This window comes from Coniophora puteana (assembly GCF_000271625.1).
Source record: "Coniophora puteana RWD-64-598 SS2 unplaced genomic scaffold CONPUscaffold_18, whole genome shotgun sequence".
Classification (NCBI taxonomy): Eukaryota; Fungi; Basidiomycota; class Agaricomycetes; order Boletales; family Coniophoraceae; genus Coniophora; species Coniophora puteana.
Genome location: NW_006913070.1, coordinates 241,238 through 262,484, shown reverse-complemented (window position 1 = coordinate 262,484; position 21,247 = coordinate 241,238). Strand labels below are relative to the sequence as shown.

Below are 21,247 nucleotides of genomic sequence, written 5' to 3'. Positions count from 1 at the left end.
AAGGCTTTCCGGAGGTATACTGGTCCATTCGCTGCTGGCACACGGTTGCACAGCGCGCGGCTACTCCCCACACGCCTCGGCCTCGAGTCCAGATCATCGCAGCAATGCACTAGTCACCGACGACCACGAATCTACTCGTCCATCAGCTCGTCCTCCTCGTCCTCGCTATCGGCTACCACCTCCGCCTCAACTCCAGCCCTGGCCGGGCTAGCCCCACCTCCGCCCATCATGTCGACGACAGCGTCAACAGCGGCGCGCGATAGTCGCGGGACGGCGCCGGCTCTGAGCAAGGGGTGATGGCGAGGATCAAGCTCCTCAACTTCATCATCACTATCATCGTCTTCGTCCCGCCCTGCATCGTCTTCGGCAGACTTTCGCAAGGTTTCTCGCCCTGAGCGCTGCCGCGTTGCTTTTTTTGTGGTGGACGTTGACATTGACGTTGACGGCCCGGACGGCCCTGACGACGCTTCGGATCGGGCGGCGACCTCGTCTTCATCCTCATTGCCTGAGCCCTCACTGTCATCGTCTTCTCCGCCCGAACCGGAGTCATCGGAATCAGCATCAGAGTCGTCGCCGTCGTCGCCGTCGTCGCTGGCATTGAAATCCTCGTCCTCCGAGTCCGAGTCATCCCATGCAGGTCCGTTTGCCGCCGTCTGGGGGACCGCCAAGGAGCCACCAGGGGCTTTTGGGTTTGCTGCATCGCCGCCCTTGCCCTTGCCCTTGACGGGGCTGGTCACCTCCCCAGGCGCACGACCGAAGCGGTGTGCCCGCGCGCGTATCCACGTCTGAATGGGCTCCTGCTCGCGCCCGTCGATCATGGTGAACTCGGTCTCGGGGCCCTCCTCCTCCTCCTCGTCACTCTCTCCATCACCACCTCCCTTCTTCTCACTGGGAGGCGCAACCCGCCTCAGGATGACCGAACACGTCCGCCCGGTCGGACTGACCACTCTCAGCCCGTCCTTGCTCGCGAGGCCATGAACAGGCCAGAACTCACACGGCTTGCTCTCACCCCACAGCATGCCCTCGTCGAAGAACCACAGCGTGCCGACCTTGGCGCCGAGATACGCCTCGACCGCCGCGCGCTCGTTTGCGCTCCGCTGGCCTCCAGACGTGCTGAGGCCGGGCGGACATGCACTCCGGAAGTGCGCGGTCGAGGGCTCGTGTAGGGTGACGTGGGAGGGGAGGTGCTTGAGAAAGTCGCGGATGGCGGTGATGCTCTCTTTGCCTTTCTCAACCCGCATCTGGGCTTTCTTCTCGGTGTATATGAGTGGTGTCGCACATGTAGCATCGAGCCCGAAGATAACCTGTTGAATACTTGAGGGTGCGCCTTTCTCCGGCTCGTCCGCGAGCATGAGTATGACGGTCCAGTGCGGCTTCGTCTTCCCCCGCGTCGGGACCAGAAATGCACGCGAGAGCGACGAGAGTGGGACAGATGCTTCCCGCGCAGACGAGGTCGGGTTGACGAAGCGCAGCGTGCGCTCGTGGATCGTGATGTGCACCTTCTTGCGCACGGGGGATGTCGCGGAGACGGACGAAAGAGTGAACACCGGCGCATCATCTTCGGCATCGGCACCCTGAGCCTGGCGTTGATTCTGAGAAGGCGCAGCGGACGTGAGCGTCTGCGAGCTCTGCGTGGCGCCGTTCGACTGCCCCATAAGTTTCTGCCGCTTCCCGCCTCCGTTGGGCGTATCCATCAGCGCACCCGAACCCATAGCCGCATCGCCATCCCCGCTCTCTCCCTCGCGTCCTCTCTTTGCGGCACCGTTCGTCCTCAGAGGGCGCAGCGCATCCAGCGCACGAGCCTGCCTGTCACACCACTCTGCACGCGTCGTATCGGACGCGTCAGGCGGCGGCTCTCCGCCGAGCGCGAGCGCGAGCAGTGCTTCCACCGTTACGCGGGTTGTTGTTGGTGTTCCGCCGAGTGAGGCGTCGTATTGTGGTGGGAGGAAGGGTAGGAGGGCGGAGGTGTAGGGAAACATGGTCGACATCGTAGTAGGAGTTGTGCCCTCCGCTTCGCACGCGGCGCTGGAGCGTCTCGTGCCACGTGCAGCTGCCACGGACGCGTTCACGCGGGCTCGGCGCGTTTTCGGCGTGTCATGACATGGTCCATGGCTCCGCCCCTCTCGCTTCAAGCCCCTCTTTATCCTTCGAAGCAGGAGGGCTCAACGTAGGTCAAATACGTGCGTATGCAGAAAGGCTTGCATCAGCTTCAAGAACACTGATAAAAGTTGGTTTCGGAAACTACTTACATCATAGCCAACCAACTAAGTATCCGATCTCTATGTCCAACAGCCGTGTGTTAATATCTCTAATGTATCTGCGCAGTCTCTTCACTCTCTCCCTTAATCTCCAGCCCCAAATGGCGGTAATTAGACCCCTTGTGCCTAATCAAAATACCTGATTATTATACCAAGTAACCGGATAGTTACCTGCTTCTCATCTCGTAAGTGCAGTATCGTGACCTTATCTCCACTGATAGCTAGCTTCAAGCCACTCTTGTATATGTCAACGGGCCTATAGCGCTCGGGCATCCAGCAGATTCTACGACTTCGTTGGCGGAGCCAACCTTCCACGTCCATGCAAAGATCCGACCAGGAGAGGCAATCGTAGAAGGCGGTTGGATCATTGTCGTCGTCAACCCTGTACGTTCCCAAATCATATGTACGATCTGAATCTGCAGTACCAGGAGGCTCTAGCGGCACGTTCAAGCTCAGAGCGTACTCTCTACCAGTGGGCTGCTCGGGGAGCCACTCGCGGCACAAAATTCTTTTGAAACTTGCGGTGTGGGCCAAGTGCGAAAGACGACCATGGTCAGCGAATTTAGAGACGACGACAATCGTCGATGTTGCTCTCTGCCACCGAAGGTGGTAGGCAGTGTTGTCGTCTTGTAAGTAAACGGCATCAGTGCAGAGGAAGTCGACTGAGTCCGATGTGACAGAGACAACTTTACACTCTTGCGGTGGCGTACTATTTTCACCAACGGACAATGGTGGCGAGAAGGAGCCCACCTGCTTGACAGTGTTGCTATCGAAAGAGTAAACCGCAAAATCCCATAACGTGGATTCCGAGTACCATTGCAGCACTAGCAGCTTCTCGTCTTTTGAGAACGTGAATGCTGAGGTCCACGCGAGCACGGATGCTGGGATTGGTGCACCGCCAATGTAAGTAAATGATCTGACATCCCAAATGTCTAACCGACGTCTGTGGCCCGATACAGCCGCAAAATATGCGGACTTCGGCGAGAAGGCACATCGAACCCCGGACGAGGAATAAGACTTGAAGCTAGCTCTCTTTGGAACCAATTTGCGACGGAAGGCTCTGGCTGCAGGGAATGTGGTAGTCGCTATAATAAGGTACGCTTCTTTTGAATCCGATTTGTAGGCTCTCATGTCTGCTTCATCCGATGTACATTCAAGTCGATAGCCGTCAGGATCTGTTTCGGGGAAAGGTGATGAATAGGATTCTGGAACACTTTGAGGATCTACTTGATTGAGATCGATGATTGGGAACTGCTGTTGAGTTTGTGAGTTGGTGTGCACAACGCCAAAGCACTCCTCTCCGTGAGATTTCCAGCTAGTCCTCGTCCAGCGGCCAAAGCCTGCAATCTTGTCACCTTGGATTAAACCTGCGAATGCGTTCATAAGCACAATGGCGCGAGGCTGCTCAAGCGAAGGCGACGTTTTTGCTACTTGCGCTTTGCTCAGCTGCTCCATAACGGCATCTGATCTCGCTTGTATACAAAGCAGTCTTCGGAACCTCCACTTCTTCGCTTTTAGCATGTGTAGCGGCGAAGCTGTCACAGTTATCCCAGGTAAAACTCCGTTGATTGTGAAAGCTAGCTCAGCGTGGTACTTCCCAGTTTTGAAATCCTTTGATACAATGATGATATCTTCATCAGCGCTGAAAAAGCAGAACGCGTTGTAGGAATAGCAGTGGCCGTGCCATAACAGCTGACCGTTGGCTGGATTGAGGAGAAAGACAATGCCGTAGATATTTTCGTTGTCGAAAACATTCGACGTTGCGCAGAACATGAGATAGTCGTCACCGCGAGAAAACTCCATGGATCTGACTTGAGGATAAAACCGACGCCCGGGACATTGAGTTAGAGGGAAGTGCGATACTTGCTTTCTGGTACTGATATGATAAACTCGAATGATGACAAGAAGAGGGTTTTGCGTGGTTTCAGAGGTAGAGTTTGATAAGCAGCTGAAGGCGATGCGACCATCACCGTGTGAGACCTGGAATCCATCTCCAACCATGCGGTCCTGCAGCGGTATATCAAGCGGCTCTGGAGCAGCCTGTTTAAATGGCTGCCATAAGAAGCACGTCTGTTCGTCTCGGTACGCAACCAAAGAGCCATTATGAACGAGATCAATCTTGGTATGCGAGCCTTCCAGAGGAAGCGACCTGACAAGAAGTCCTGTGGCCGTATCCCAAATCTTCATTTCTCTAGAATGGCTCGCAGTCTGGCACATCGTCACAATCTGCGAGCCATCTGGCGATAGTGCAAGGATGAAGATGCTTGTTTTCATGTCAATAACACGAGTAACACAATGCCACTGGTCATTCAAGCCGTCTTCAAACCGAAAAGTAGTAGTTTCGGCGAGTAACTCTTCATATGTGACACGGAGCTGTGACTTTGCGGGGCAGCAAGGGAGGGCTGACTCGTAAACATGGAGAGCTGAGAGGCTTATGGGATCGAAAAAGTCTATGGTCATTCGCCAGCTGTCATACAGTAGGGCCAAAACGCTTTCAATTCGTGAAAATGAGGATCTGGACCAATGCTGTACTGGCGATAAGCCAGCGCGCCAGGGGAGGAATAGGACATAGGCAACTTACCACGATGTGTTTATGGGCTGATCGGAGAACTCTTACTGCAGCATCTAGCTCTCCGAGCACCGCACATGTTTCCAAGAGGAATAAGAGCCGCTGTTCGAGAAACTCGAGTAGACATCCTTGCATTTCTATATCCGGGATACTGCGCTCCAGGTGGTAAAGCCAATGGAGACATGCATATCGCAGAGCGCGTGGAATGTTGTCACGCCTATGGGGGAAGTCAGGTATTTCGTCGTGCAGAAGTGATGGATCTTGAAGACCGCATATATCTCGCTTGAGCATCCTCGCCATCGTTCGGAAGCAGCGGATAGCTAAAGGGTGGTGTATCCGTTTGGCGCTGCCCAGAGTCTCATCGGCCTGATCACGATTGTGAAGAAAGTCACGAAATGTGCTGTGGAATATCTGAACAGCATCATGGGACTCCAGTGGCGGGATGGAAACTACAGCCGAAAACGGTAAAAACGTCGGATAAAGGTCAACACCGAAGAGAAGACGAAGATTAGAGAGGGACAAAGGCTCTGCAAGGTTGGCGACGAGGGTGATATATTTCAGCGCGGTCTCGCGGGCGGAGGTTTCAATGCTGTCGACAATGGCAGCATAAAGGTGATCGACGTCGCCCCATACGTGCTCCACATCACCACGCAACATACTACAAACAAGCGACAGACGTTCATGAGGTTGGTCCTGGTCAAGCAATCGAACGATAGTTGCGGCAAAGATGAAACGTCCCTTCGCTCGCTGGGAGAGCATCGTGAACTCGTGTGGGGAAGGCCAGGGTTTAGGACAAAAGTGAGACAAATCGCGCGCATCGTAGATCCGTGCAAACGCATCCAGGAGGAAATGATCGACGTCTTGCCGTGAGTCGTGCTCCTCGAGACGCACGATCCTCATAACGTGGGCGAAAGTGCTGCTGCGCATCACCGTATCTATTTGTGGCCAGGATCTGCTAGATATGATGATAGTATGGATGGGGAGATTGGTATCTCGGACAAGGCGAGTAAGAAGAGAGATGAGAGGTTCTATATGGTGAAGCCCGCGAGTCGTGCCTTCGTCGAGAGCGTCCAAGATGAGAGACAAGCCGGCTTCCCCTCTCCGCACCTGTGCTAGATGTCTCAAAGGCTCGATTATCAGCTTCTCGAGCTGATCGTAGTATGATTTTTCTGGCGCGAGTAAAGCAGGGTCGTCGGAGATGGCCCTCATAATGATCTCGTGAGTGCGAGGGTGCTGCAATCCAAGCTGATACGCGAGAGTGAGGAGGACGTGATCGAAGGTGCTCCGTTTAGCGTGCTTTCTGGAGAAGAAAAACGTGCCTGCTAGCTTTCCCTTCTCACGAAGCTCATCTGCGAAGGTGTGTGCAATCGTTGTCTTTCCCGAGCCGGACTCGCCAGCCATCCATATGATCTTTCGATCTGGGTCTTCGACGAGTGTCCTGAGCGACTGAAGGACGCTAAGTCTTGTGCCGCGAAGACACGTGGAGTGGGGTTGTCGTTCGTTGGAGTCGTATATGGCACCTTGGGCGCAGTCATGGGCGAGCCTCTGCCATCCCTTGAGGTCGCCTTGCACAGGAGCATATCCTGTCAATAAGGTTAGATAATCTGTATTGATGGTATACATGCTTCATCTTACTAGGTGAGCTCTGCGCCATGTCTGTGTTATCTCTGACTTGGTTCGACTCGGTATGATGCACAAGAAGCACTGCATGTTCGACGCGAGGACGTTTGTGCGTTTGCTTACGGCAACTTCCGAGCGTCAGGAACTCCGCTGTCTACACTGAAATCATCGATCATCGGGTTCAGTGCTTCGTCGAGTCCAACAACTATGGGCGGAAGGCTCGATGCAACCTCTGTAGTTTATGTTGAAGCTGGCTCGCACAATATTAATCTCCCGGATGGATGCATACTGGCCACAAAGCGAGTCAAAAGTGGTCATTTTCGGCGCGGCGGCATCCGTCTGAGTGTGAACAAGCCTCTACCCATTGGATGTTCGGATGTCGCGCCACCTTGTTTAACGCATTGCGCAAGCCCGCGCTTAATGACAATTACGTGTCATGGCTCATGCCTATCAAAGTGAGTATTTGTGTTCCTAACGCGAACTCTGGTGGTCTGACCGGTATCCTTCAGTCTACGCTCCTGTACAAGGGGACCAAGGCGCATGGCAAAAGCTCACCGAAGCATGCGCTCATGGCGCTATCTATGACTCAAACGAGCGCCAGCCGCACTCTAAGTGCCTATCCGGAACAAGGTCCATGATCCTCAAATCTCTCAGATCGATGGTTGAGGACCAAAGTCGGAAGATCTTATGGATAACTGGCGAGCCTGGGTCAGGAAAGTCGACGATCGCGCATACATTCGCAGACGAGCTTCGTCAGGAGGACAGGCTCGCCAGCACTTTCTTTTTCTCCAAGCGACACCCCAATCGGAGCACGTTTGATAACGTGTTCCTCACCCTCGCTTATCAACTCGGTTTAAAACATCCCCTCGCACGCAAAGTTATCATGGACGCCGTCTCCATCGACCCTGCTCTGCTCTCTCCGGAGAAATCACACCATGACCAGCTGGAGAGGCTCATTGTGCCGATGCTGAGGTTCCTAGGGCAAATACGGAAAGGAAAGCCTGGGATGTCTTTGATTGTAGATGGCCTTGACGAGGGCACAACCGACGGACTGGACCATGTCCGACCATTCATTTCACTGCTTGCTGGTCTTGTTCGAGACCCTTCGCTCCCAATCCATCATATCATCATCTTTAGCAGACCCTGGTCTCAAATCCGAGCGGTTATGTACGACAAAAACTTTGTCGACCTCATGAAGGCTATAAGCATCGAGGACTACGACTCGTGCAAGGACGTTGACCAGTACTTGAGCAACGCATTCGAGCGGATATATAACTCCCACGACCTCTCCGATTTCTGTCCTTTGCCATGGCCCTCAGAGAGCGATTATGCGTTGCTATCTCAGCGTGCTGATGGGCGTTTCATCTTCGCAGCAACCGTGGTCCAACTCATCGATCAAGAGCACCCCCATGAGCGCCTGCCGCTGCTGTGCGGCACGCTGCGGGGCGAAGTCCAGTATACGTGGGGCAACGTTGAAAACTTGTATGCTGGCATCATTGACAACATGGACGACTCTGTCCGTGAGGATGGATTGCGATACATTTCCTTCATTATCAACATCACCGAGCCTTTGTCACTACCAGATTTACGCCTTCTTCTCGGAATCGACATTCACTCGCGCCTTATAGCATTCTCGGGGCTGATCTCTATCCCTTCCTCTAGCTCGCCTGAACCTGTCCAAATCGCACAAACCTCATTCCGCGAGTTTGTTCAGAATCGCGTACGGGCTTCCGGCTACGTCAACACTTCTGCTATCCACGCCCCCTTGGCCGTCCGCTGTTTTCGCACAATGGCGACATTGCTCAAACGTGACATATGCGGACGCCATGATGCCCCGTCCCTTTATGACTTTTCTCAGAAGCGTGATGCCATCCCCCGCGCCCTTAAATATGCCTCCCACCATTGGCTGTACCATCTTCAGCACGCTAGACGAGATGATGAACTCCACTCTTGCCTTCTCGATTTTCTCGAGAAGCGGCTTCTCTACGCCATAGAAATGTACGCGATCCTTGGCAAGCTACATACTGCAACTGGATTATTCAGAGCCGCTCGAGAAACTGTCAAGGTAAGGTTGCGGCTTTACTCATATGGCCGTGAAGCTGACGTCATACTCTCTATAGAACTGGACAGATGGCTCATTTCCGCGCAAAACCGACGCTCTAGCTCTACTTTATGACGCTTGGAGATTCATCATGTGCTTCTATGACCCTATCAGTGTATCACCTCTTGAGGTCTACAACTCTGCCCTCCCATGCTGCCCCACGACGTCGCTACTACGTTTTACATATCGCCATATGCTTGAGGAACTTAGCTGGAATAGAATTGAAGAAGGTCTGGACGCCCAGTGGGATCCTGTTATCCGTGTCATAGATATGAAAACAGAGGACTTCGAACTCGCACCTTCTCCAGACGGCTCGCAAGTTGCGACACTTTCCAGAAATTCAGATTCTTCCGAGATCAAGTTATGGGATACTGCGACAGGAACACTCATCACATCACAGCGCTTGGAAGGTATACGAGGGAGCGGGATCGTCAACGGTGGCCCTTTTCTTGCATACCGCGACAATCAAAACTGTTATCTATGGAGACTACATCAGCCACCTGTGGTACCTATATCCGCGCCACCGAACGAAGAATTCTTTGGACCCGTAGCCATTTCACACGACAGAACCAGAATCGTGTTGTTCTCCGTCTCCAGGGCTGCAGCCGGAAAGGGCATCGTCGCTCGTATCTATTGTGTCAGTACTCTTGAGCCACTCGCTCACTGTTCCTTGCCTCTTCGTACCGTAGAGACGCCTCTGGAAGTAGCCGTGGACTTCTCATCCAGGGACGACTGCATGCTTGTCCAAGCAAGCTCATCCGTGCTCAAATCATCGATCAATCCTAGTGCCTTCTTCCTTTTTGATCCTTCGGACGGACATCTCCTATGGCAGGGCGAGCAAGAGTCATCGTGGGCCATCTTCAGTCACACCGATGACATTCTCACTGTCGCAGCGGCTCCGTCCTCAAACAAGCGCAGCTGGAAGTTATCCCTAATGACCAGGGTGATGTCGCTGCAGGATACACTCGCCGCCGCATCACCCTCTGGGACAAGGTCGAAATCCTTGATGGGACCACCGGGTAGTCATAGAAGACGGCTGAGAGATCTTCTCCGCAGTCCTAAGAAGCCCTTTGCCTCCGCTAGCAGCGATGAGAACTTCCTGAAAGTGGTACCGCCGTCAACGTCACCAATATACCCGCATGCCATCGAATTCTCCGACCAACTGGTCGCTATCAAACAGGGAGATCACATCGCTACAGTTCACGACCAAAAACGATCTGCTTGGCGGTCTTCCATTGGGGAGTGCTTTGGCATCGCACGGAAATCTAGGCAATTTTGGATCGTTGACCTCGCTCAGATTATCCTGCAACCCGACGGAAAGTCCCAGCTCTCTACCTCCGAGGTCCCTGCCGACTACCAGCTGGTGTGCATTTCGGGAAATGCCGACTTAAAGGCTTACAAGTCAACGACAGCGACAGAACGGTACCTCGTTTACCGTTTCGAAGACGCCACCACAGCATATTCTATCCTCCGCGAGATTACACCAGAGACGCCTGGTACCACTTCCAATCCCTACTCGGCGTCTACTGCCTGTTGTGCATTTTCCCCACACTCTACCTACTTCGCGACGGCGACCGGTTACAAACGCCAGATTGAGGTTTGGAGCGTCAGCTCAGGGCATCCAATAGGACATGCGCCAATCTCGATGAAGCTGCACGTGTCGACCTCGACTATCAAATTTTCATCGGACGATAAACTTGTGGCGCTTGCAGCACAGGAATCGGCGTTGATCTGGAGAATTTTCGTATTCTCGCTGAAAGACGGTGGCGTGAAGAACGAAGGTTCAACCATCGTCGCCCCAGAGACGTCCGGTACTGAAGGATCTCGCGGCTCTCGTGAATCGGACTGCAGGATTGTTTCCGTTACCATAGACGCTGTCGACTTCCTGAGCGCCGACGGAAACTGCAGATTCATCCGACATCTTCGATGGGAGCTGGGGACGTCGAACATTCTCACGATTTCGCTCATTCCAAACCTTGGTTCAATCAGGAGGCTGGCGTATAGCCCGAGCTTCAAGAGAATTCACCTTCGGGACAGATCAACGGAGTACGCATTGAACATGACGACGGCCAGTCCCTCAGAAGCGGGAGGTGCGGGACAGACATACGAGGTTGAAGAAGGCAAGAATCCGGATGTATACTATGACAGTTTCTCCTGGTCAGATCTTTGCTTGTGCAACGATGGATGGCTCCAACAGCGCTATCACAAGATTTGTTGGCTCCCTGTGCAATACAGGCCGCTTGAACTTGAAGAAAAGGGATTACAGCTGATCGTCGCAGGAGACAAAGTGACTATATTACATCTACGCGATGGAAAGCGGGTTACCATACGAGTCCCAAACCTGAGCACCGATATCAGATACTTCGAGTAGGCAACAGGCTAGAAGACGCCATAGTTTTTGAGTATGTACACCGTTAATGGTACAGGTCCGACGGAATAGAATGGTTTAGCGAAAGCACTTTCAGTCGACTCACACAGACGTTATCTCCCGGTTAATATGTTATAAAGATCCTTTGTACCCATTTCCGTAGTCTCTGTCGCGGATATTCGCCCCATGGCGAGTTGGGAGTGGCATTGCATCCGAGTCTGGAGAAGACAGACACGTTAGTCCGAGAACGCCGGTTCAATCCGATCCGCCTCCGACTCCCACGAGTCTCCGTGACAGGGGTGCTCGTGAAACATGACCTGATTCATGACGCACAAGAACACTTCGGCTGACGATGGAAGACCACACTGCCCCTTGAATTGCTCATGGGACCTTGCGTACCTCAGTGATTTGCTATTCTTTACTCGCAAAATTGCCTATGGCTGGCAAAATTGCCTCTCCGAATCGCGCTTGGCCACCTCCTAAATGCGCCACGCTTACAGATATCCACCCTTTTTGCTTCCTCATCCAGGTCACCAGAGGTCACCTTGCCAAACGTCAATGTCAAGCCCCTACCCGAGCGCAGGAGTGGGGCATTTCACAAACGACCGCAAACACTCAACGATTTATAAGGGTTGCCCCCTCGAGTAAGACTCTTCCATCCCCTCCGTCACCAGTTAACTTTGTTGCCCTACGACCAAACCATAATGCACGCTGTGAGCCTCTACCACATACCGACTTTGTTCTTTATGATTTAACTTTTGACGATGTAGACCATCCAAACCCCCGTCGACATGCATTGCGGTAACCCCAAGTGCAACTGTGGAGAAACGTACGTCCAGATATCTGCTGTGCAAATGCGTGCAGTTTAAGTGTGTTGTTCTTTATAGTTGCGACTGCAAGCCTGGCGAATGCAAGTGCGGCCAGTAGATTGTTGGAGTCACTTCGTTCTGCACTTTGCGTTTCAGATAGCATGTTAGCTTGTATGATACAGTGTTTCGCTTCAAATTCCGCGCATTATGTACGTTAACGTTGTAAAGTTGATAAGTCAACATTGTAAAATCCATTTATCGTCGGCGCGTTGAGTGAACGTGAAATCTGTTGCCAATCCGAATAATAGTGATGTTGCAGCTTCCTGGTAGGGTTCGAGCGTTTGCAGGAACTCATGCTATACCTCAGCACCCTGGAGGTGCGCTTTATCGAAACTGCCCCAGTGCCAGTCTCCAGCAATGCTGAACTTATGCACTGATCCCTGGTGTGTTTTGATGTTGTAACGCGTTGACAGGCTTCCGAGATTGTCGGCGTCACTGTCGGCGTCTAGTTCATCTCCGACTCGGAACAGGTCCTGTTAGGCGCTTATCGACATCAAGCGTGAGATAGCGTCTGTTGATTCTCTCGACACCTGCCCCCTTCCTCTGATTCATTACTTCGCATGCTGAATTTCGAGATCAAGCTCTATCAAGTCTCAGCAGGGTCGAGGTGGCCATGCGACGATTGCTAACCCTTCGCTAAGCGGACCCCCCATGGCGTTGACAATGAGGCCTAGACTTGACACTTGAAAACCTTCCGAGACACGCCTTGCCTTTTCCTCGACCTTTATCCAGTTCTCCTCAACCTCCTTTCATCGCCTCATTCCGCTCCATAAACTTCCTACGCGTAGTAGTCTCGAGATGCCAAAACTCACCACCTTCTTCGACGACCGCGTCCCCATGATCACGTTCGATAGCGGGTGGATCCCAACAATATCAACGCAGGATGACGCGGCGGGCTAGTACGCGTACTATCCCCCTTCTCTGCGTCTTTTCCTTCTAACGCGTGTGCCACAGCTACTGGGATGGCACGTTCACAAGCACTCCTACGGACAATGCTACTGCGCAGCTCACGTTCACGGGGACTAGCGTGTGGGTGTACGGCTCGAAGCGGGTCAACCATGGGACTTTCACCGTCGAAATAGATGGCACGGGGGCTACCACCGTCAACGGGTACTCGCCGATGAGTCAGTGGCAGCAGCTACTCTACTCGAATTCGGGGCTTTCACAGGGGCAGCACACGATCGTGATCACGAACACGGGAAACGTCAGTACTGGGTCATGGTTAGACTTCGACATGGTGCGTGCTGGATTTGAATGTAAGATGCGCTCGGAACCTGACCTACGGTGGTGGTGAATGAAGATTAAATTCGAGACCACGGTTGGGGACGACAGTGGCTCGTGGCTTACGTCCGTTATCCAGGACACGGATTCAGCATTTGTGTACTCGGGATCATGGAACGGTGATGCTGAGCCTTCAAATGCTGCATTCTTCAGCCAGGGTTCCGGACAGTGAGTTCCCTTGGCATTGAGCCCAAGAGCCTATCCCTGAATCGACTTAGCACCACGACTGAGACCAACGATCAGGTCACCCTGACATTTACTGTAGGTCATCATATTTATACTCGTCCTCTCGCTCATCCTTAGTGTAGGGTAACCTTTAGTTTCTTCAGAGCTAAGACAGCTTCAGCTGAGTCTTCGTATCAGGGGACGTGATAGACCTCTACGGTACGGTTGGACCCAGCAATGGACAGTACTCTGTCCAGCTGGACGGAGGCTCGATTCAGCACTTCAATGCTACGAAACCTCTGCCTCAGTATCAGATGGTAATCTATCATGAGAGCAACCTCGGTAGCGGAAATCATCAACTAGTGGTTACAAACATGGACCCTATGGAGCTGAGTATCGACTATGCGGAGGTTAAGACTGCGAGGTGAGTGTTCTGAGACTCCAAGTCTCGTCGGAGAACATGCTGACCTATCTTTTAGTACGTCTTCAGGGTGAGTCTTCCAATATCCACTCACCCGGAGTGCTCAACACCTTCTCAGGGAGTTCGGTCTGTGCAAGACAAGGTGAGCAATACCTCGAACAATTACTGCAGGACAACTCATCACACGTCCCTGTCCAGTCTTACCCCCGGCATCGCAGCCGGACTCGCCATTCTCGCCTTCACCACCCTCGTTGGCCTACTCTCCGGCGCATACTTCTTCCGGCGCTGGCGCAAAGAGGAAGTTGACGCCTACCGGAATGCCGCGAAGCCCTTTGACCTCATGCCTGCGCCTCACAAAATATTTCCATATGACCCCTATGAACCTCACAGTGCTGCGATTACGTCAGGACACTACAGCGACATCCCCTCTCTATCGTACAACGCGAACGAGTCGAACTCTCACTCTGAGCCACGGCCAAGCTTTGCACAGACGCACTCGGGGCCAGCATCGCCCCCATGGTCGGGAGGACAGCAGAACATGTACTCTGCGCCGACGTATGTCGCTACCAGCGAGGTGGCAACCGCTGGAGGCTCGCAGTATGGTGGACGGCGTGATGATCTAGCAGGCGCGGACGACCAAAGTGCCGCTGACGCGCCTCTCCTTCCAGTGAGTGCATATCGTGCTGATACTTTCTTGGCATAACATACTCATGCGAGCCCTTGCAGCTTGCACCAAATCGGCGTGCGGATAGTGGACCCAGCGGCTCTCAAGGGCAAGCGCAACGAAAGCAGAGTGGTTTCGCCGAGCAGGCTCGCCGAGCCGTTACAACGGCGAGGAAGATGAGTCTGGTTCGCGTAGGCCCACCGCCTGACTATAACTATACTCAGTGATCATGAAATGTGTGGATACATATACTGTAGCTCTTCTCGTCTTTAATAGGTTTCGGCTAGCTCGAGCTGTGACTAAGTATATCTACAAAAGCTTTCCTTATATCTGGCGCCCTTCGCTGTGCGATAAGAATAGCTTCCCCACTAGCATACTCTCATTGTCACTCCACATACCCACACTCTTGATCGGCAGCGAAGACACTGACATTACTGTACCGTTTGTCCCGGGACATGATGCGGATAGAGTCGTTCTCGCTCAGGAGAATAGATGCTCGGCAAGGACCGGACCCATCCCGGAATATCCCGGGCCGCGGAGGGGGGCAGCTCTTTCCCTCGCTCAACCCGCGCTGTTCCACCTGCACACCCACCTTCAAGGGTTCTTCATAGCAAGAAGACAAAAGAGGTTTATCTTTTTGTCAACCGGATAATCACTGACGACCTTGCATTCGCGATTTGGGTACGCCGTAGCAGCATTGCTCCCTATCGTGTGACCCGTTCGCACTCGCTCGAAAACAGGATGCCGCGTCCCCCAATCGTGTCGAAGGCTCAAGAGGTGCTCGGCCCCCGCCACATCAAAGATGCGTTTGCTATTTGTCGCTTGGACAAGCCTTGCGGGGAAACCAGAACGTGCCGCCGAGTCTGCCCCAATACGTGCGCCTGCTCGGAACATGATCATGAGCTCACTATTCACGGTCGACCTTGTGTGTTGTTCCTGCATCTCGGTCCAAAATAGCGTCCTAACTTGTACAGCAGCGATCCCGATTTGAGCCCCTGAAGATTTTCGGGATCGTAGCGTCTGAAAGTTCCGGAGCGTGACCTGCCAGTGGAAGTCCATTGTCTATCCCGGTACCGCTCTGATGGTGAAGCGGCGGTGGCTGCGGACTGGTGCCTTGAGCATTGTTCGGCTGCTGTAGTGCGAAGGTCAAAACATAGCACGCTCTCTACCTAAGGCTCTCACTGAGGTCAAGGTGAGCTGAACAGTTTTTCCGGTAACTGTTCAATGCACTCGCTGGCACAAGACAGGACACGATACTAGTGCCAAAGGGCTTACAGCTTGAAAATCGCGAAAGACCCTTTGGGAAACCTGATCCGTATTAACCGCTCCGCTGTTTCTCTCATGGCCCTTTTCGCGTTCCATACACATGGAAGTCCTATTGAATTTTCACTTACAGCCTTTAAACCACCATGTCCGTGTCCGCGTCCTCGGATTACTCCGCGGCGCCCTGCTAGGACGGCAACCCAAAGCCTCTATCTGTATACCGCTCTATTGTTAGCCCTCGTCATCCGTTTTTCCAGCAAAAGACAACGCATCACTAATTTGTCCTCGGGAAGTGTATCGCTTATGGCTAACTGGGGGAACTGAGGGAATGTGGCCAGGGCATCCTTACTAACAGACCGCCACAACTTTGGGCACAGCGCCCTCAAGCAAGCCACTCTGAGCATCCGCAGGCGCAGAAAATGTCGTGGCTCAAGCTAGGTCTGTTCGTTTCGTCGGCCCTGGGCAATGGTATCTCGGCGAGCAACCCGAACCCGAATCCGCCAAAAGAGGCGTTAGAGCAGGTCAAGAGAACGACGGGCGACATGGTGATGGGGAGGTTCATGGGGCAGACACTCGCTGTACGTTTCTTGCTCTGGATCTCTGCCTCGAAGCATCTGAGCCGACTTGAAGCATGCTGTCTGAGAACAGGTCGTTGCAGTGATACCTACCCTCGCAGAGGCCGCTATCACCGTCGCGCTGAAATACCCCTCGTCCACGTCGTCGAGGGTGCTCGATTTTCTCGGATACGACCCCAGCAGGTGCTCCACCGAGCTATCGGGCACATTCCTCACCGGCGCGGCCCTCGCCACGCTCGGCGGCATCGGTCGCTGCTGGTGCTACCGCACCCTGGGGCAATACTTCACCTTCCAGCTCACGCTGTACCGCGACCACCACCTGATCACGTCGGGGCCGTACGCGGTCGTGCGCCACCCGAGCTACACGTTCGTGCTCATGATATGCACGGGCATCGCGGTCGTCCACGGAGCGCCGGGCTCGTGGCTCCGGAGCGCTGCTGCGTTCGCGCCGCTGCGGTACGCGATCATGCTGGTGTGCTCGTCAATCATACTTGTGTCGTGGAAGTTTATGCTCCAGCGGTTACCGCTGGAGGACGAGTATTTGCGTCGGCATTTTGGGAGGGAGTGGGAGGCGTGGGCGAGCAGAGTCAGGTATTGGTTGGTGCCTGGGATTATATAGAGCTGTCTACACGAAGTTGTACTTTGTGACTTGGCGATAGAATAGACGTTGACGTGGGTTTGTCGTATATATTGATAAATAACGTGACAACTTCCATAGTATCGGTACGCACTAAGTATACCTCAACTCTGGAAAGTTAATCCTCGGACGTCATCGTTGCTCAGGCAAGAACAGAGTTTATTTCCCCAAGATAGACTTTTAGGGTTTTTGGAAACAGCAGAATCCACCTTGGAATCCACTTTATGTAGTGCTTCCCAGTTTGTCGTTTGAAGGAAGGTTAGATACCTCAAGAGCAGGATACCGTGTCATCAAACCAGAATATCTCTTATCATTAGTCGATACTGAGGTAGAAAGTGCAGTATGTATGTATACGAGTCCATCAAAGTCCCAGAGTCCGCGGAAAAAAGTAAAAGGTAGTGTGATATGCAATCACCATCATCAAGCCTCCGTAACTCTCGAGCATTAGTTTGTAACGGTGGGAGTAATGCTGATAGGGGCGTAGACACCGCCAGTCACGTAGTACGACGTGCCCTCCTGCGAGCCGTCGACAGCGTACGTCAGCTGGACCGCAACATCATAGCTCGCGTTGAAGTACCCGGCATAGGGGACCTGAGCCTTGGGTTAGCACATATGCCGGATCTGAACCGCGACCAACAGATGCGTACCTGAGTGGTGAACGAGTCGATGATGGCACCGGCAGCGGGCTCGTGGTGAGCCAGGAGGATGTTCGGCTCGTAGCCGTTGTTGTTCTGGGGGACTTCGATGTAGTAGTCGATGTACTTGGGCACGATGTTGTACTGCTGGGCGCAGGTCAGGTTGAGGGTGCCGGTGATGGTCTTGTCGAGGTGATACGTCAGGATTAGACTACCACTGGCATGACATGAGGAGCGCTTACATCGCCAGACTTGACCTGGGTAGGGGTAAGGTTGAAGTTGCCGAAGCGCGAGGCTTCGGGGCAGAAGCCAGATTGACGCTTCGCGTCCACGTGCTCAGCGGGGGCAGCAAGGGCAGCGCCGGCAACAGCAAGGGTGAAGAGGGCACCAACGGTGAATTGCATACTTGAGAGGATCACGGGAGGATGTTCCGAGGAGAAGGAAGCGTTTGTAGAAGAGACGAAGACGAAAGGGAATGGAGGTCAGACCCAGTTCCAGACATGCGTGCTTATATAGCTGCTCGCTGGTCCTCATCGTCGTTGAGCACGCTCAGGAACGCCGCGTTCAGCTGTAAAAACCTCTGATACGGGATGAAATCGCCGTCGGTGTCGGTTGACGGATGATCACCCCTGATCATCCCGCTGACAAACTGCAAAATGTACCTGGTGCATTGCAGGTTCGCACCGCGCTGGCACCTGTTGACGCCTGTCGACCGTTCGAGAACGCGTTGTCGGTGTTTGCTTCCGAAGCTGTTGCCAAACAAACGCAGCCAGACGCAGCCTCAGAAATACGGCCCTGCCCGACAAATCGCCGAAGGCAGGGACTCGGCATGACAAGGAAGCAGAAGGAAGGCGTCGTGACTTAGTTTTCATGCCCTCTTAGCGTGCCGAATTGACGCGCCATGCGTGGTCACCCATAACGGCCGCAAGCGGCCGAGAACACTGAGATACTCAACCAGTCTGAGGAGAAGTGAAGTATTAATATTTTGTCAAGGTTCCTCGCAACACGTAACCTGTCTCTAAGATAGTCGTAAGCACCAAGACTCAGCATTCATATTCAGATATACACATAACCCGCGGCCCCCCTCGCCCCCTTGCCGCATTCTCAGCGCTCTTCGCTTTCCCGAGGCTCAGACCGCCTCTGCCGCCCGCCCTGCCACTCGCGGTCCTGCCTGCCGCGGTCCTGCCTGTCGCGGTGCGTGGCCTCCCCCCTAACCCGCTCGAGGTTCGGGCGGCGCATATTCGTGGACGGCGAGCCAGACATGCGGGAGAACGACAGGTTCATCGTCTCGCCATTGTGCGCGGACTCGACGCCGCTCATGGCCTCCTTGACTTTGCTCGCGGTCTCGACGTCTTGGAAGTCGATGAACCCGTTGCCGAACGGCTTGCCTGTTTCCCGGTCGAGCACTGTACGCGTAGAAGTTTTCGATTAGCCTTTGCCTCTTCCTTGAGTGGAAATGGAGAGACAACGTACAGAACCGCACAGTGACAATATCGCCATCATACTCCTTTAACGCCGTGCGCACCTCGTCCTCCGTCGTGCCATTGAAGCCCCAGAAATAAAGGGTACGGTTCGGCTTGCCACCCCTGTCTACCCGGCGCGCGCCCCTGCTGTCGCCGTCGCCCCTGCCACCGCCCCTGTCACCGCCGCCGGGCGAGCGCGGGGCGCTGTAGTCGACAACAATGTCGCGCCCGACGATGAAGATCGGGTCTTCCTGGTCGGACTCGTACACGCGCTTCGCGTCCGCAACGCTGTGGAACTCGACGTGCGCGTAGCCCTTGTGCATGCCGTCTCTCGTTATAGCTGGAGGGAGACATGCACGGATAGGATCACGGTAGTTCGTGGGTCGTGTGTACGACGAGGAAGGAGAAGCCACAGGACAGGTATAGCGGTGTTCGGGGAAGAACGCAGAATTTTTTTTTGAGCAACGAAGCAAAACGAGGAAAGTACTGAAAAAAAGACGCACCGGCACGCACGTCCTTGACAGGCGCAATCTGCGAGAACGCAATCTTGAGCTCCTCGTCGCTGACCGAGAAGGGCAAGTTGCCCAAAAACAACGTGTCCGACGGCGGGCTCTTCTGCCGAGGCCTCCTCTCCGTCCTCTCCTCTCTCTCATAGGACTCCTCCTCAGGCCAGCGCGCGACACTCGAGGACGAGAACGGCGCCGTCCATTGCCGGTGGAATGCTGGGAGAGCAATTGCAGCTGTGGTGGCACGGCTTGTGATAGCGGCGCGGGATGCGGACGTGAAGGCCACGTTGAACTGACGGAGACATGCACGGGCGAACATTTTCAAGGAGCAGGAGAGTGGAAAGTGGAGAAGAGGAAGAGGCTGACGTCGGAGTAAGCGGGAAGAAAATAAAGACAGGCCAAGTCCGAGGTTTTAAAACGCCCGTGTCGCGTGTACGCGTCAAAAGTCACACGCATAAAACAAGGTCACAAACTGTCACAAAGCGATGAATAAAAGCAAAGAAAAGTCATACGGTCATGACAAGTTGACTACCTACTTGCCTGTTGCAATACAGCATACCTACCTACCTATAACACACTACATACACACCACCAGTCCATAGATCCCACATACACCACAACGACACACATTATACTACATAAATGACGACCACCCACCCACCATAACAGATACCATGATCATAGCCGCTTCAGCGCCTTCTTGCGCTTCTCCGCACTCGTCATCCCACCCACAGCAGTCCGCTTGATAGCCTTGCCAGACGCAGCAGCAGCACCCGCCCCCGATCCCGCCGCGATATTCGAGTCCGCGGGGCCCAACGGCGCCGGCGACGTTCTCCTATCCTTCTCGTTCTTCGAAGCTCCGCCTGGTGGGGCACCGCCCGCCATGGACATCGTGTTCGCGGGCGAGCTCTGCAGCGGCTGCGAGAGCGGCGGCAGGGGCGAGGGCGACATCGACTTGTACCGCGGCGATGCGGCGGAGAGCTGTGGTGGCGGGAGCGTGATCGAGTGAGGCGGGAGCGTCGCGGGCGGCGCCGGAGCCGCTGATTGTTGAGGCCTCGATGGCCCCGCCTGTCCCTCCTCCCCATCGGCGCCCTTCCCGTCGTCAAACTCCGGCGGACGGGTGCGCGGCGTGGCGTGCACGCTGTTGATGAGCCGTGCGCGCGCGCAGTAGCTCTCGTAGTCCTCGAGGAGGAGCTTGCCGGCCTCCTCGTCGAGCGCGGACTCGGGGTTCGGGTAGATGAGCAGGCACTTGACGGTGACGAGGATGTGCGCGATGCCGAACGAGGGCTTCCAGTCCTTCTTGAGCGTGTTCACGCAGATCTCGCCCTGGCCCGAGACGTTCGGGTGGAAGATCTTGGTTGCGAACCAGCCTATAATATGATCAAAATGAACGGCGTGAGCGACGTACACGAATTAAGACGGTGGACACAGGGGTAATGAAGAGGAGGAAGGCGATACATACACTTCGGCGGCGCAGCTGGGAACTCCTCGGTAAACTTGAACCGGATTCTGTAGTACCCGCCAGCATACGGTGTGCCCTCTTCATCCATTCAAACAAACACGCAAACGCGCCGTCAGCACCCACTCAACATAACCTGGAGACCAAAAGCGCGCTTACCAGGCCCCTCGATAATCCCAGTCACGTCCAACATATTATCCTCGCTCGTGACCACGCGTATTCCTTCCGGCGGGCTCTGCTTCAGCTGGGAGAGCTCGCGCATGAGCTTGCGCATCGCGACGGGTGCAAGGGCCTACGTCCGAGACACGTCAGATTATCGCAGCAGTGTACAGTAAATCAACCATAGAGCTCGAATACTGACCATGTTGAAGTTGGAACGAGGAGGAGAAGAAT

General features: G+C 54.2%; 9 protein-coding genes across 9 annotated transcripts; 4 read left to right on the top strand and 5 right to left on the bottom strand.

Moving 5' to 3' along the window:
• Positions 1-131: 131 nt before the first annotated feature.
• On the bottom strand, positions 132-1,655 carry CONPUDRAFT_93636 (uncharacterized protein; the record flags this gene model as incomplete). The annotated part of the gene is made up of 2 exons (XM_007776700.1): positions 132-361; positions 518-1,655. The coding sequence occupies 2 exons, from the start codon at positions 1,653-1,655 to the stop codon at positions 132-134; spliced, it is 1,368 nt and encodes a 455-aa protein (XP_007774890.1).
• A 4,228-nt stretch (positions 1,656-5,883) lies between these two features.
• On the bottom strand, positions 5,884-6,240 carry CONPUDRAFT_36412 (uncharacterized protein; the record flags this gene model as incomplete). The annotated part of the gene is made up of 1 exon (XM_007776588.1): positions 5,884-6,240. A coding segment is annotated over one exon (357 nt), but the record flags the coding sequence as incomplete, so codon positions are not given.
• An 865-nt stretch (positions 6,241-7,105) lies between these two features.
• On the top strand, positions 7,106-7,483 carry CONPUDRAFT_66501 (uncharacterized protein; the record flags this gene model as incomplete). Its single annotated transcript, XM_007776593.1, has 1 exon — positions 7,106-7,483. A coding segment is annotated over one exon (378 nt), but the record flags the coding sequence as incomplete, so codon positions are not given.
• A 468-nt stretch (positions 7,484-7,951) lies between these two features.
• On the top strand, positions 7,952-10,919 carry CONPUDRAFT_77645 (uncharacterized protein; the record flags this gene model as incomplete). The annotated part of the gene is made up of 2 exons (XM_007776699.1): positions 7,952-8,512; positions 8,568-10,919. The coding sequence occupies 2 exons, from the start codon at positions 7,952-7,954 to the stop codon at positions 10,917-10,919; spliced, it is 2,913 nt and encodes a 970-aa protein (XP_007774889.1).
• Positions 10,920-12,442: 1,523 nt separating this feature from the next.
• CONPUDRAFT_169763 (uncharacterized protein) lies at positions 12,443-14,703 on the top strand. Its single transcript, XM_007776698.1, has 9 exons — positions 12,443-12,684; positions 12,740-13,022; positions 13,086-13,234; positions 13,285-13,331; positions 13,430-13,655; positions 13,711-13,722; positions 13,771-13,794; positions 13,851-14,319; positions 14,379-14,703. Exons 1-9 carry the CDS (start codon positions 12,584-12,586, stop codon positions 14,541-14,543), a joined length of 1,476 nt encoding a protein of 491 aa, XP_007774888.1. The 5' UTR covers positions 12,443-12,583; the 3' UTR covers positions 14,544-14,703.
• A 205-nt stretch (positions 14,704-14,908) lies between these two features.
• CONPUDRAFT_147450 (uncharacterized protein) lies at positions 14,909-16,868 on the top strand. The gene is made up of 3 exons (XM_007776697.1): positions 14,909-15,241; positions 15,291-16,157; positions 16,228-16,868. The coding sequence occupies exons 2-3, from the start codon at positions 15,999-16,001 to the stop codon at positions 16,771-16,773; spliced, it is 705 nt and encodes a 234-aa protein (XP_007774887.1). The 5' UTR covers positions 14,909-15,241; positions 15,291-15,998; the 3' UTR covers positions 16,774-16,868.
• A 213-nt stretch (positions 16,869-17,081) lies between these two features.
• CONPUDRAFT_140267 (uncharacterized protein) lies at positions 17,082-17,894 on the bottom strand. The gene is made up of 3 exons (XM_007776696.1): positions 17,669-17,894; positions 17,439-17,609; positions 17,082-17,382 (listed from the first exon to the last, which is right to left on the bottom strand). The coding sequence occupies exons 1-3, from the start codon at positions 17,828-17,830 to the stop codon at positions 17,236-17,238; spliced, it is 480 nt and encodes a 159-aa protein (XP_007774886.1). The 5' UTR covers positions 17,831-17,894; the 3' UTR covers positions 17,082-17,235.
• A 636-nt stretch (positions 17,895-18,530) lies between these two features.
• Positions 18,531-19,714, bottom strand: CONPUDRAFT_159587 (RNA-binding domain-containing protein; the record flags this gene model as incomplete). Its single annotated transcript, XM_007776695.1, has 3 exons — positions 18,531-18,832; positions 18,900-19,229; positions 19,393-19,714. 3 exons carry the CDS (start codon positions 19,712-19,714, stop codon positions 18,531-18,533), a joined length of 954 nt encoding a protein of 317 aa, XP_007774885.1.
• Positions 19,715-20,073: 359 nt separating this feature from the next.
• On the bottom strand, positions 20,074-21,116 carry CONPUDRAFT_66675 (uncharacterized protein; the record flags this gene model as incomplete). The annotated part of the gene is made up of 3 exons (XM_007776605.1): positions 20,074-20,765; positions 20,858-20,935; positions 21,014-21,116. 3 exons carry the CDS (start codon positions 21,114-21,116, stop codon positions 20,074-20,076), a joined length of 873 nt encoding a protein of 290 aa, XP_007774795.1.
• Between the last annotated feature and the right edge of the window lie 131 nt (positions 21,117-21,247).

Coding starts and splice junctions, on each gene's coding strand:
- CONPUDRAFT_169763 (XM_007776698.1), top strand. CDS start 12,584: ATGCCAAAACTCACCACCTTCTTCGACGACCGCGTCCCCATGATCACG. Junction 13,235..13,284: donor TTCAGCCAGGGTTCCGGACA/GTGAGTTCCCTT, acceptor GAATCGACTTAG/CACCACGACTGAGACCAACG. Junction 14,320..14,378: donor CTGACGCGCCTCTCCTTCCA/GTGAGTGCATAT, acceptor GAGCCCTTGCAG/CTTGCACCAAATCGGCGTGC.
- CONPUDRAFT_140267 (XM_007776696.1), bottom strand. CDS start 17,830: ATGCAATTCACCGTTGGTGCCCTCTTCACCCTTGCTGTTGCCGGCGCT. Junction 17,610..17,668: donor CCCAGGTCAAGTCTGGCGAT/GTAAGCGCTCCT, acceptor CACCTCGACAAG/ACCATCACCGGCACCCTCAA. Junction 17,383..17,438: donor TCGACTCGTTCACCACTCAG/GTACGCATCTGT, acceptor CCCAAGGCTCAG/GTCCCCTATGCCGGGTACTT.
- CONPUDRAFT_147450 (XM_007776697.1), top strand. CDS start 15,999: ATGTCGTGGCTCAAGCTAGGTCTGTTCGTTTCGTCGGCCCTGGGCAAT. Junction 16,158..16,227: donor TCATGGGGCAGACACTCGCT/GTACGTTTCTTG, acceptor GTCTGAGAACAG/GTCGTTGCAGTGATACCTAC.